The following is a 14,761-nucleotide window of genomic DNA, read 5'->3' on the forward strand; positions in this document are numbered from 1 at the left end:
GCCTTTGGTTACAGGGTTTTTAGATCTACCACTCAATACAAAACAAGTACATCTGAAGATCATGGTGCCTGGTGTACACTGTGAAAGCACTGGAAGGATACATAACATTTTCATTCCATGGACGTCAGTGGCATGACTAGATGCTACTGGGGTGGTCGGCCTAATGAACCTGTCTGAGGACACTGTGATGATCTGCTCCAAAGCTTCTCATGGTTAATAAAAGGACACACACACACACACACACACACACACACACACATACTAGCAACAGTGGGAGGGTATCTGAATGGATCTCAAGAAATAGGTCGTGGCTAGAAATCCCACAGATGAGATTTGTTGTCCTAACGGGCCATGGAGATTGCCATTACTCATGCCTGACAAGCCAAGCCTCTGATGTTACCATGCCGGCCTATTTTAACAACATAAGCTGCAGTTGCTGCTGCTAGCCCTCTATGCTGATGGCGCTGTCTGTTGCTATCCATGTATGCTACAAGTGCTGCATACTGTAATCCCTAAAAACTGCTAGTCCTGTTCGCTGCTAATGCTAAATGTTTCTAGGCCTATCGGCTGCTGGTCCTACATGATGTTTGCCCACAGTTGCTACCTATATTCATTATATAATATGAAATATACAGGCTTTAGACCTTCCAGAGTATTCTCTTTTTCTTCAAACAAATCAACTTAGCTGCTGTGCACAAGCTGTTTCTGTCATAGTAAAAAAGCATTTTGTGCATGCCTTGATACTCAAACAGAAATGTGAACAAGTCCGATTTATTCTGAATAATAGAGCGTGCAAACCCATCCCAGTGAGGATGCTGGTGGAGGGAGAGGATAATGTAGGCAGTGAGTGGGTGGGATTGGACAGCCGCAGCGCCTTACCTTTAGGGTAGTATGCTCTCTTTGACCCATCATGGTGCATTCTGGACTTGCGTTCCTCCGCCCCGCTGCTCTGCCGGGGGCTGTGCTCCCCGTGACCGTGACGGTGGTGCTCCCTGCGGCCCGTGCTGTGCTCCGAGGCCATCCTGTCCCTCATGACCTTGGCTCTCTCAGACTCCAGGGCGATGGCCTTCTCCAGCAGGGACAGGTTGCCCTTGGTCATGTCGAAGGCCTCGTCCGACCGGTCGGAGGCCACAGACGTGGTGTCCTCGTCCCCGTCCCGGGAGCAGCTGGCTGGGTAGCCTCTGGAGGCCGGGCTCAGCTGCTCCTCCAGCTTCATCAGGTTGACCATGTCCGAGTAGCTGCGCTCCAGGGAGCGGGCCTCCTCTGGTTGAGCCTGCTGGCAACTCTCGTACCTGGGCAGGTGGAGGGCCTGGAGCTGGGCTGGCAGCTGCTGCTGCTGCTGCTGCTGCTGCAGCTGCGGCTGGTGGTGGTGGTGGTGCTGATGGTGGTGGTGCTCGGAGTTGGGCTGGAGGTGGTGGGCAGGCTGGCCAGGGCGATCCGACGGCTGGGTCTCGCTCAGCTTGCGGGCCAGGTCAAAGCACTGGTTCCTCAGACACTCCAGGCTGCTGAGACACACCTCCTCCTCGCTCTCCTCCCCCTGACCTCTGGCACCCCCGCCGGGACGGCCGTTGCCGCGTCCGACGTCGTCCGCGGCGGCGCCGTCTTCCGGGTAGCCTTCCTCCGGCAGCACAGCGCCGTGGCCCTGCGCCAGCAGCTTGAGAGAGTCCACCGTCTCCCTAACCACGTCGCTGTCCAGGTCCACGCTCAGCTCCCCCTGGCGGCCGCAGCGCTCGCCGCCCTCCTCGTCGTCCTCGTCCTCGTCCTCCCCGGCGCTGTTGGAGGAGTTGCTGTTCATCTCCGACTCCGTCATGGCCTGGTAGGCAGCGTCCTCGGCGATCTTGCCCAGGTTGAGGAGGGATTTGGCCACCAGCTCGTCGTAGTTCTCGTAGTCCTCCCCGTTTGCGTTGACTCCACCCGCTCCCCCGCCGCCGGGGTTGTTGTTGTCCTTCTGCGCCATCTGGAGCTTTGATTGGCCACCATTTTTGTAGCGGTTCTCTAATGTCAGGAGAGGAAGGATAGACCTTTCAGTCCTTACTATATGGATAAATATAGAAGAACAAAGACATCTTAGTTCCATCGTGGCTGGTTAGGGACCATTATGCAACAAACAAAATATTCTGGGCTTCCCACTCATTCTGCGAGTCTATAATGGCATTCAACAGTTTGAAGCTGTTGTAAATTATTTGGGCATTTCTGCCTTTATTATTGTTCTTGTGATGGTCAAGAGTGACTGGATATGTTGCCAGAGAGCCAGGGGATGACATACAGCAAAAGGCCTGGGCTGGACTCGTACCCAGGCTGCTGTGGTAAGGCCTCAGCCTGAGTGATACATGCACTTTCACAGTGAGCCACCGGGGCATCCCTGGTTGAACCTGCTTGATGAGCACGAAAAGAGAATCACCTTAGCTCATCTAACGGATTGATTTTGTAGACCATATATTTGGTCATCACATTCGACTGTTAAATCCTGCATAAACTGTAAAGTAAAAACCTGTCATACTCCTAATCCATGTGAATACTGTCACTCAGTATTAACCTAGTTTTCCTTTGAGTTTCTTTACAACTCATTGTCGATCCTCCACGTTTAGAGAAAGTAGATTACCCAGAGTTTTGTGAGGAGGATACTCTACTCCCCCTAATAAGTACACCAGAAGTGTTGATCTAGAGGACAGGGGAGAAGTGACAGTATAAGAACAAGAAGGGCCTACTCTATGAAGTGCTCTGATTCAGAAGCCAGAAATACCCTCAGGAGAAGCCATTTTCCTGGGCAGGAGTGGGTTGGTGGCTGGGGCGGGGGAGGCGGGCAGGGTGGGGGTTGGGGGGTGAGCACATGTGACCCGTCCACTGGGACAGGGGGTTGGGGAGGGGATGGTTAGAGAAGTGTAGGAGGAAGGGAGGGAATGGTGAGGGGGAGAGGGGAGTTAATAACTTGGAGACCTCCTCTCTCGATTGCTCTTGAAGGCACTGTCAGAAACGATTGAGGACAGAGTGGGGCAAGGGAGAGACCGACAGAGGGATGGCGAGGCACATCTGGTGCTCTGGAGGAGAGGACCCTTGATTACGTCCTCTCTCTCTATGGACCCTACCGGCCACACACTCCTAGATTGACCATCAGCCTCCCCCCCTCCCTCCAGGCACCCTCTACCACCAACTCAATTCTCTCTGGCATATTATGCCTCGGCTTCTCTGATTGTATATGGCTTGCACAAGCCCCAGCAAAGGTGCATCCCCTGATAAGAAGTATCTTTGACTGGAGACCTTATTCCCAGTGACAGCTTATTAGTGGAGCGTATATAACTCCATGTCCCACCGACCCGATCCACCTTTTCTTATTTCTGAGAGAGTGATTGGAGGCTAGACGTACCTTGCTCACGACTCTCCTCCTCCTCCTCGTCTTCATCTTCCTCCTCTTCTTCGCGCTCGTCGTCCTCTCCCTCCTCCTCCTCTTGCTCCTCCTCTTCCTCCTGCTCTTCGTCATCCCCGTCCTCTGCCTCCTCGTCCTCCTCTGCCACCTCCTCCACCTGGCCCGCCTCCACCGCCCCTTCCTGTATAGCAATTCCTCCCTCCTCCTCCTCGTCTTCCTCCTCCTCTTCCTCCCCTTCCTCTTCCTCCTCCACTTGCTCCTCGTTATCCTCGGAGAATGCTTCCTCCTCCTCAGCCTCCTCTCCTTCATCCTCCCCCTCCCTCTCCACTTCTTCCTCCTCCTCCTCCTCCTCCACCTCCCCCTCCACCTCCCCCTGCTCCTTCTCCTCCCCCACCTCCATGGGTTCAGGCTGGTAGCTGGAGTAGATGGTGCACTCCTCCTCTGGGGGGCTTAGGAAGGGTCTCCTCTTGGCAGCCGGCTCCTGGGGTTGCTTCTCCAGGCTCTTCCTCTTTTTCGCCAGGGGGCAGCCATAGACGCTACACACAGACACACACACACACACACACACAAACACACAAACACACACACCAAACACCATGGGACAGAGAGGAAGAATACTTACTAAGAGACATTGTAGTTACTACTTTTTTGATTAAATGACATTGATCTTATGTTACTCAAAATATAAACCAATATATAAATATATATATATATATATATTTATTTATTTATTTTACAATCCAATATGTATTTCACAAACCTTCAACAACCAGATACTCTCTTTGCAGTATTCCCACAATATTCTGTATCTCACCCTATTTTGTTTGAAATACTGAGCCTCCAAAATGTAACAACCAAGCTTATTCAGCCAGCCCTCAATTACACAAATCCCTTAATAATCATTAGCTGTTGAAAAATTCCACTTTAATTGCTCCAAAACAGCGGGTGCAATTATGCATGGTTTTAATGTGGATTTTAGGAAATCAATTACTCTATTTCCATATGAAAGGGCTAGCTTGTTTGGAGGAAGCAGTCGAAGGTTGCAGAATGCAGCACTGCACACCAACGGGGGTGCTGGACTCAAGAGGGGACAGGGAAAAAATACAATAGGACCAAACACAACACATTTGTTCACCTTGGGACAGAAACCATCTGAATGTTTCTATCTATCGCATTACCAGATGCGTGTGTACCTTGAAATGTGGTGTCTATTGTCGTCAGATTGTTAGACATGGTTTGTCGTTTTGACGGAGTAGAAACAGATCAGTAAGAGCCTGGAAGTGTTCAAGAAAGATGCCAGGCCGTCATCATATCCACAGTCGTGCAGACGGCTCATATGCTTGGTTAGGAGTCATCGAGCTGTGAAACAGCCCAGATTTCCTCCCTCTTTACCGCCGTTCATCCACCCCCACCCCCCCCTCCGCACGCACACAAACTGGCTCTAATGTGTGCAAATCGACAGCGTCTGACTGAAGGACCACCGCCACAATACGTTCCACTCTAATGGGGCTCTTCATCTCTGCTCCATTTTGAATTATGCAGAATGATGGTTGTAGACAGAGGCGTTGGTGGTGCATCAGACACACTCCACCCTGAGATGGGCCTCACAATGTCGATTCCCGTCTGGAAGATAACACGGGGAGAGTGGCGGAGACAGGCAGAGGGAGCACACACTGAGATCAGAGGAGGATCTATATTCATTTGCATTAATTTCATGCTCCTGACACCTCTGTGTCTTCCCCTCTCATGATCCCACCTCCTTCCCTTCTATAGGCTGTCAGCCAGACACCTCAGCGGTGGAGACAGTCTTAGAGGGCGTGTGTGTGTTTGCGAGTGTGTGTTTGCGCGCGCGCGCGCGCGCGTGTCAGCGCTCATTTAGGATGGGTGTCTATGCGGTGTGTGCTTGTGTAAATGTGTGTGTGTGCGAGCACTCACTCAGTGTGACCTTGGACACCTAAACGTCTCCCACAGGCAGGCCACACCAATTAAAATTCCACAGGTAATTAAGCCACATTTGAATAAGGGAACACTGCACACTGCAGACAAGTTCGAGAGGGATTGTGCTGTAATTATGTGGAGGGGGGGGGGGTAGAGAGAAAGAGAAAAAGAGAGAGGGGAAAAAGAGAGAGAGAAAGAGAAAAGAGGGGATAGAGAGAGAGAAAAGAGAGAAAGAGAGAGGAGAGAAGTAGAGGGAAGGAGAGAGAGAGGGAGAGAGAGAAGGGGGGGGGGGGGTCAGGATATGTCTATGAGGCTTTCAGCAGTGGGGAGAGAAATAATGACTTCCCTCAGAGAAATCTCCTGTAGAACAAATCCTCTGATTGCCTCCTCTAATGCCTGTATAGAAATTGGTCAGAACCAGCATTGCCAGAACCTTCTCTCTCACACACACATGAAACACCTGTCATCAAAGCAGCCCTCCACCGCGACAGGTTAAAAAACATCATCGTTTGAGTGACATAAATATGAATCCGTCTCTTTAATTCCTGTGGTGTTCTGTGCCACAGATATCATTAGTCTCACTTTGGTGAGTGTCCAGCCTCAAAAAGGCACCTGGCAACAGGAATATCACCTGTCTGTATTTAATTGGCCAATGATACCAAAGTTATCCTCTGCCTCCATCCCATCATTAACACTAGGTGCTGCTCTCCTGTCATGGCGGCGCATGGCACCACAGGGGAGTGTGGGCGACGGCGCGCCCGCAGTTCGTATACGAGTTGCCATAGGAGCGCCATGCACTCTGTGCCCTATACTGCAGCATCTACAGGCATGCGTGGCACAGCGCTGTCGCCATGGTGATATCTCCCTCAGGAGTGGGATTTGCCATCTGAGCAGACAGACAGAGAGAGACAGAAAGAGAGAAAGAGAGAGGGAGAGAGAGACAGAGGAAAAGAGAGGTGGAGTGAGACAGAGAGAAAGAGGGAGGTAGAGAGAGAGAGAGACATAAGAGAGGAGAGAAGATAGAGAGGTAAATAAAGGGAGGTAGAGTTAGAGGAAATTAAGGGAAAATATGGGATAACATGGAAATGAGAGAGATATGGGGATGAAGAGAGAAAGGGAGAAAGAGGGGGAGGAAAATGGAGAGAGTGTGTGTGTTAGAGAGAGAGAGATTCTGAGCCTGACAGACATCCCCGTTCTCTCCTCCCTCCCTCCCTCCCTCCCCTCCCTCCCCTCCCTCCCTCCCTCCCTCCCTCCCAAAAGCGGAACAAAAGGCGGGCTGGTGTTCTGTATTCTGGAGGGCTCTGGCTGTCACTGCAGCACGGCATCCTCTGTTCCAGCACACCAGCAGCCCTCAGACCAACCATGGAGGAGGTGGGGAGAGGCTTTGCCTCTATCAAACACACACACAACACAGCCTATGTTGTCCCATAAAGGCATCCATGACAATGATATCTTACACTCCATATCCTCAACATTAGAACAGGAGGTGTACAGCGTTCACATTCGCACGGTCAAAATAGGATGAGACGTGCCCAGCTATGGGTTTGCAGTAGATTGATCTGGACGGCTTGGAGGCCGTCGTGATGCATCTCCCAAGATGCATCAGGTCTGAGAGCCCTTGCTCCAGGAAGTCCAAATGAGGATGTGTGCCAGAAGACGAATATCTATCGTGAAGAAACATGAACTATACGTTTCCACACACCTCACACACTGAGTGGTCTACAAGGTCACACACATGCCACACACACACACACACACACACTCATAAAAGCGACAGGAATAAATGTCATCCTTGTCATCGCAGTGGGGGAGGACGGTACGTGTGTGACACACAAGCCTGAGCACAGAGCTTGATGAGAGATAGAAAGGGTGGCAGAGCCAGACATCTGGAGGAGTTTTGCAGTTGAAGCATCGGCTCCATCTACAAACAAACCATCACACAGAAGATTAAGACAAAGACGAGAAAAAAAAAGAAAAGCTTTCTTTATGACACAATAGACAGCACCCCTACTGATGACCATGAAGTCACACAGAAATATGTGAAGGACAGAGAGAGGAAAAGGATGAAAGAAAGAGCTAGAGAAAGAGAGAGAGAAATAGGAGGACTGAATGGCATAAACCTCCCACACGGTCCTAAGCCCATCTGCTGTTGAGTTAAACATGAATATGACTCTACTGTGAGAATGCAGGGAACCACTGCATGTCACAGGGCTGTCACGATGGATCCAGACCTTTTAGAATCGAGCTACAGGAGAAAGGCCACCGAGAGCAGAACAACACATTATATACATGTTATATTGTGCGAGGACGCAAGTTAAGTGTTTTTACATCATAAGCATGTGAAAGCTGTAGCCTCAAAAGCCTTTCTTAACATCTTCTACAGAAACGGCTCAACCTCCTGAGAGCAGAGAAGCGGGCACCATTGTTCAAACGCTGACGGAAACCAAGACGTAAACAGAGCAGAGGTGTTACACGCACGTTGAACAGTGTGACCTGTCCAACCTGTTCTCTCCATACGTCCCTCCTCGCCCCGCCTGCCCTAATGACGGATCCACTTCTCTCCATACGCCCCCCCTCGCCCCGCCTGCCCTAATGACGGATCCACTTCTCTCCATACGTCCCCCCTCGCCCCGCCTGCCCTAATGACGGATCCACTTCTCTCCATACGTCCCCCCTCGCCCCGCCTGCCCTAATGACGGATCCACAAGAGGAGGAGAAAAAGCTCAGAGCTGGAATATTGAAGGTAAAAGTATACTTCTTGTGGATTGCACTATAGTCTATTGGGCTTCAGTTCAATATATTTTGCAATTCTACTCTCAATATCGAACTCAGCCTCGCTTTAATAGCACCAGACGCTGGGATCCCATTTCTATTAGACAGAGAGGACGACAGCCAGGAGAATGGGGGCATGGATAAAAGCCTCCTGTTGATAGCAGGAACAAAGACATGCAGGCAGGAAGGGTAGCTGGGGTCTGTGTTGTGGAGTGCTGTGTCTCCCCCCCTGCCCCTGCCCACCCCCACTACCACCATCACACCCACTACCACCACCCTACCTGTCTCCCTCCCTCCCTCTCTCCCCTCTCCCCCCTCAGAGGCCAGTCTGCTGCACTCGAGGGCCCAGCCACCCGCTCTTGGCTCCGTTCCCAGCCTTTTAGTGAGTGCTACCTGTCAGGACCTGAATTATACAGCTCCCAGCCTGAGAAGCCATATGACTCATACACCAGCCCTCACAGGGAAGGGGGGGGGGGGGGGGCGGAGAGATGGAGAAAGTGTAGGATGGAGGCAGATAGAGACAGAGTGAGAGAGAGAGACGAGAGTGGGAGGGTAAAGATACAGAGGGAGTGGAAATAGGAAGAGAGAGAGAGGAAGGGGGGGGGGAGAGATTGAGGGAGGGTAGGGGGTTACAGAAGAGGGGGAGTGAGTGAACGACGGCACTCAACCTCATCTACACAAAGCCTTGGCAATTACCAAGCCCCAGTTCTAGACATGGCAATGAGAGCTGTGCACGCTCACAATAGACCACCATCAGCTCAATACCAGGCAGGAGCGGTTGAAAAGGAGCTCACCTTTCAGACCTCACATTTGTGCATTTGGTACGAACCTCGGGCTGCCAAACATTGACAAAATTCCATAAATCCATCAACATTAGAGTTAGATGGAGCAAACAACATATAGCACATAATGTAGTGGTTTCCTATTAAGTCTTAGTCACACCGCGTTAGGTTACATATCTCCCCAAATATGTCATATGTAGGGCTTGTTTAAGCATCCACATGCATGTGTGTGTACACGGAAGGAGAGGAAGAAGCATTTGAAGTGTGGCCCTGAGGAGAGACAGCGACGCCTCCTGAACACATCACATCCCGTCGCTGGAGCAGTGGGCGTGCGTGTGACGCCACATCCCTCGTCCGCCCCACTTCTCCGTTTCGCTCTCTCTCCTCCTCCGTCCCTCCCTCTCGTAACGCTCCCTCCTTCCTTCGTACTCCGTCTCCCTCTTTGTCTCGCTCTCTCTGTTCTTCCCTCATTCTCTCCGTCGTTTCCTCTCGTTCCATCCTTCCTTCCATGCTCCCTCCCTCTCTTGCTGTTCTCTCTCTCTCTCTCTCTCTCTCTCTCTCGTTATTTCTCCCTCTCTCGTGTTCTACTTCATAGAGGAGACCTGGACAAACAGACAGACAGGAAACCGTCCCTGAGTTTGCTTTGTTGGCCTCAAACAGTGAGCCTCGTCACAGTGGGGGAGAATCAATCTAATTACAACGCGGCAAACAAAAGATGCATTAATTTCTCTCTCCCTCTCCTTCCGTCTCACTCCCTCTCTCTGTTTCTTTCTCTCAACTGGGCTGAGGTGGGTTGGACTGAAGGGGTCAAATGGGGTCACCATTGAAATCAATCACACTAGCAATATCTGAAGGTGTAATGTTACCAGACTCAGGTCGGGGTGACTTTGGTGAACTATTTCACTCACGTGGGGAAAGGAGAGATGAAAGAACGCTCTGAAGAACAAAGCAGAACTAAGGCTGTCAGGAGAAGAAGATCCGGATGGATATTTTATGAGACTGGAGGCACAACTGGTGTTCAAAGAGAGAGAGAGAGCTCCTCCAAACAAAATAAACATATTTATTTACACTAATAATAGTCCAACTGACAATTTACTGCATGAGGCTTTCCCTAAGATCTTGGTCCACTGGTAATGGCTACTGTATCACTGGTGGTCTGTGGTAACATGGACACTGTTCTGCCCTCTCCCCCCGCCTTTAGCCCTTTCCGTCATCACGGGATGAGAGAACCAGTGATTTGCTGGTCCATCAGTCACTTTTGGGAGTTTAATGGGAGAGGGGCCTAGACCATCTAGCGTCCTTCCTCTCTCCTCTTATCCACCACGAGCCCCCCCCCCCTTGTCATCCACCCATCGCACCTTCCCTCTGTGCCCAACTTGGGCCCTGTGCCCTCCTCCTGCCCCGGTCTGTGTGCTCTTCTCTGCAGAGCGGCTCTCCCTGCCCCCGCATGTGTGTAATTCATCTCCAGGGGGCTGTCTTCAGAGGGTGAGGTCTGATGCAGGTGTCATTTGTCTGCGGCAGAAATGCAATTCCAGCCGGCGGTCGAGGGGGGGTGGCGTTGATGGGGTGACACCGGAGACATTGGCCATCAATCTCTCTCCTCCTTCTGCTCCTCCTTCTCCCGTCTGCACCTCGGGGAAGTGGACGGCATCACGCCGCCGCTGGGGGGAACGCGGGCATGAGCTGAGATCTGGCACGCTCGCCAGTCTGCTGGCAAAGCCAACAGAGTCTCTCCATCAGGGCCAAATTAGGGCTGGCGTCATTGAGTCTGACTTTGGTCAAATACTCAGAGAGCCAAAATGTCTCATTACTATGGCAATCGACATTAACGTTTTTATATTTCGGATTATACAGCTGGTATAAAGAAATTCACAAGTAGACCAAAGAGTGAGACGTGAAATGTGCTGGACAATCACTGCAAGAGCTAAGCTCCCGTTTCTCCAAGAGCAGACACACACCACTGGAAAATTATCACAGCAATCAAAAAAAAAAGAGCCACTGTTACACAACCTCAATCAGTGGTCGTCTCAGACACACTGGAGCTCAGGGGCCCCAGGCATTCAGATTCACAATTTGCAGTTGACTGATTGACAGAACATGATTGCAATTGCAGGTTGTTCCAGGTGTTGGACTATTGACCAGGGGCTTGATTCGTCCCTCAGAGAAGGGGAAGTGAAGGAGTGCAGCTGATTGGTGGGATGAGAGTAACTGATTGGTGCAATGAGGTGGAGGAAGGTAACTGATTGGCTGGGTGAGAGTAGCTGATTGGTAGGATGAGGAGCAGGAGAGCAACTGATTGGTGGGGATGGCTTACCTTCGGTGTCTGGCGTACTTGCCGCTGACGTGTCCGCTCCCATCGCAGCCAGGTGTGGGACAGCTGTGGACGCAAGGAGGGGGGAGGAGCACACGCGTGTTACATGCCTGTATGTGTACTCACACGAAGCAAGAACTTCTCATAAAAGCAGGGCCGGTCCTTCCTATAGGCGACATAGGCAGCCGCCGGGGGCGGCATTTTCCGAAATGCATCCATTAATTAACCCTCCCGCACTACCAGCAAAGGGCGCCAACCGCGCCACGTCATATGTCCGTGTTGTGGTTGGGGGGGGCACCCCGATTTGCGCTCCCGGGGGTGCGCTAGGACCGGTACTGCATACAAGCACATACCCAGCCACACACACAATCAAATGCTCTCACACCTGCATAGCCCACACACACAGGCTACCCTCCCCGCCTCCCCACACACGCTGACACAGAAACTAAGCCAGACTTCAGTACATGTCTGCATGACATAACCCATGCAGTTCAGCGTAATGCCCCCGACTGGAACACATGTGTATAATTCATGCTGTGAGACGCACACGACCAGCTTCCAGGGGCGATTACTCACTGCACTGCATATTTCATAACTCCCACCACATCCTCATCCCCTTGTCCACACCCTCCAAACCCCCCTTCCCTTACCCTTATTCCCCCTCCAAACCCCCCTTCCCTTACCCTTATTCCCCCTCACAAACCCCCCTTCCCTTACCCTTATTCCCCCTCACAAACCCCCCTTCCCTTACCCTTATTCCCCCTCCAAACCCCCCTTCCCTTACCCTTATTCCCCCTCCAAACCCCCCTTCCCTTACCCTTATTCCCCCTCACAAACCCCCCTTCCCTTACCCTTATTCCCCCTCACAAACCCCCCTTCCCTTACCCTTATTCCCCCTCACAAACCCCCCTTCCCTTACCCTTATTCCCCCTCACAAACCCCCCTTCCCTTACCCTTATTCCCCCTCCAAACCCCCCTTCCCTTACCCTTATTCCCCCTCACAAACCCCCCTTCCCTTACCCTTATTCCCCCTCACAAACCCCCCTTCCCTTACCCTTATTCCCCCTCACAAACCCCCCTTCCCTTACCCTTATTCCCCCTCCAAACCCCCCTTCCCTTACCCTTATTCCCCCTCACAAACCCCCCTTCCCTTACCCTTATTCCCCCTCACAAACACCCTTTCCCGCCCCGGGCTGCTTTTGGGAAGCCCAGGTGCCAGAGCTAGGCAAAGTACCCTTCAAAGCAACATTGGGTGAGTTAGCCAAGGCTTAGCCTAGCTCTGCCTACAAGCCCCATAATTCCTGTCAGACGGTGAACAGCCATCTGTGGCTAATGTGAGCCATGCATCATCCCCACAGTGAACAGACCATGACTGTGCGAGGCAGAGAGGAGCAGAGCGGCGGCCTTCTCCAAGGTGAGCGAGCTCATAGATTAGTCTGCTAGACGCATCGCCGCATATCGATCACCTCAATCGGCATTATTGATGCCCGAGCCAGGGGACGGGGATCAATCTAATGATGAAACACCCATGTGTCCTCTGTGTGTGTGCGTGTGTGTGTGTGTATGTGTGTGTGTGTGTGTGTGTGTGTGTGTGCGTGTGTGTGTGTGTGTAGAAACGCATGTGTGCCTGGGCGCGTGTGTGTTTGTCTATACACATGTTCATGTGTGTGTGTGTGTGTGTGTGTGTGTGTGTGTGTGTGTGTGTGTGTGTGTGTGTGTGTGTGGATGTGTTGGATGTGTGCTAGGGACTGTTGGAGAGAGATTATGGATTAGCGGTTCTTAGCTCGGAAAGGCTATCAAGCAGGAGAAGGGTGTTTGCAGATAGAGCTGGTACAGACAGCAAACACACAGTCCCAAGAACGAGCCTGCTGGACCGTTGCTGTAACATCAGGTTATTCTCGCTTGGCGAGAAACACACCGTGGCTTCGTTGCCAGCAAAAAATTCGAAAGAGTAAGTATAAAAAACGTTCTAATGTGTTCTGTAGTGGTGTGAAAGTAATTATTAAGGAAAATATTTGATCCTCATCCAGTTCTCACATCGGAATCTACCATGCGAGACTGAGATCCACGTCAGCAGGCTTTTGTTTACACCAGAGCAGCGAACCACGACACTCTCTTACTTACCAATTGCTGAATTCAAGGATATTTCGCCAATGGAACTGTAACTGCAACCAACCCAGTCAACTGAGTTCTCCCTCTGAGCATGATAAATCTGTAGATATCACACTATGTACAGTGGGGACTCCCCGTAGTTCATCATTATGTTCACATTACAGCATAACTGTAATAGCAAAGTAATAGAGCGAGGTCTTGAATACTGGGAAGAGTGGAAGATACCCACCTGAACTGCTCCTGAGCGGCTGGCTCCACAGGAACTGGAGAGAGATGAAGGAGAACATGTCTGATACGCAGTATGCACAGAGAGGATGCGGAATGTGGAATCATTTAAAATCACAGGGAGACAACAGGATTCAGGCATTTTTGGGTAACAATACGGCGGCTCTGATGTGTTTTTGCATTATTCTATGCGGACAGGTGGCGGATAGTTGTGGGAATCTAGGGTGTGTGTGTGTCTGGTGTGTCTGTGTGCATGCACGTGCCTGTGTGTATGTGCCTGTGTTCTGGGTGTGTGTGTGTCTGTGTGGGTGTGCGTTACGCCCCTGGGCCATGGCGTGTAAGAGAGACTCGGTACTGCACCTCGTACTCCTTTGGAACGCGTTCGATGACGCTTCTCAACCGCATCCACCTCCATCTGGAGAGAAAGAGGAAGGAACAGAGGAGGTCGTTAGTCTCATCTCTTCCCTCTCTCCCCTCCCTCTCGCTCTCTCACTCCCACTGCGCCTCCCCCCTCCCGTTCATCTCTCTCCCCCTCTTTAAATGTGTCTTTATTTGTCTCCCTCTGTCTCTTCCTCTCGCTCCTAGTCCCATCCCTCACTCTGTCTCGCCCGTTGGCTCTTAACGCTCTCTTTAAGAATTGTAGAGCCACTCCAGGCCTGTCCTGCCCTTCTCCAGGTGGTGAAGGGCAGCATGTAAACATGCCTACCTGGGATCCCGTAGGCAGGGTGTGGCAGCACCTCAGACTAATCCTCTCCTCCTCCTCAAAGTGCACGAGTTGGGTTTCTTTTCAGCTACGGTTATTCAAATCTCCTCCTCCACAGTCATGATCTAGAAAAGGAAACGGAACATATGAGAACAGACTACATGCATAAAAACACTTAAACCCCAATTAGGGAGAATGTCTTTTTTTTTTTTTATAACTGATGTGCTGGAAATCAAGGGCATGTAGCATTAGTCATCGACTAGTACAAGGCTATGGGAATATGGGGGTGAGATCCAGTATGCTTGACCGCTGTCTAACAGTAAATGTACCCTTTCGACCCCAGAGTGAACAGCAGTGTTTTAGGAACCTTATTTGCACCTCTTTGTTTCCATTGCATTGTTGTGACTTGGTGCGGGGGTGTATTTTTCCCAAACAAAGACAAACTACACTGTATGTCCTCTAAGTAACCAGTCAGCTCTAATCTGTCTTCATTTGTCTTTCAGCAGTGGTCTGTAGAGAAACAGCAGGATAAAGGAGCCCACAGAAATGCTACT

At 51.2% G+C, this 14,761-nt stretch overlaps 1 protein-coding gene across 10 annotated transcripts in view; it reads right to left on the reverse strand.

Moving 5' to 3' along the window:
- Window positions 1-14,334, reverse strand: part of myt1la (myelin transcription factor 1-like, a) — a 28,772-nt gene extending 14,438 nt beyond the window's left edge. For 7 of the 10 annotated variants that reach the window (XM_062467742.1, XM_062467740.1, XM_062467743.1 and 4 more), the window contains exons 1-6: window positions 14,211-14,328; window positions 13,865-13,919; window positions 13,509-13,542; window positions 11,171-11,233; window positions 3,365-3,900; window positions 880-2,034 (exon numbers count right to left, since the gene is read on the reverse strand). In XM_062467742.1, coding sequence (XP_062323726.1) covers window positions 880-2,034; window positions 3,365-3,900; window positions 11,171-11,233; window positions 13,509-13,542; window positions 13,865-13,919 — 1,843 coding nt within the window. In that variant the 5' untranslated portion in view covers window positions 14,211-14,328. Of the gene's footprint in view, window positions 1-879; window positions 2,035-3,364; window positions 3,901-11,170; window positions 11,234-13,508; window positions 13,543-13,864; window positions 13,920-14,210 lie in introns of all 10 variants that reach the window. The other 3 variants (XM_062467744.1, XM_062467734.1, XM_062467738.1) reach the window with 3 other exon arrangements.
- Window positions 14,335-14,761: the final 427 nt, after the last annotated feature.

This window comes from Osmerus eperlanus, chromosome 8 (genome assembly GCF_963692335.1).
Source record: "Osmerus eperlanus chromosome 8, fOsmEpe2.1, whole genome shotgun sequence".
In the NCBI taxonomy this organism is placed as follows: Eukaryota; Metazoa; Chordata; class Actinopteri; order Osmeriformes; family Osmeridae; genus Osmerus; species Osmerus eperlanus.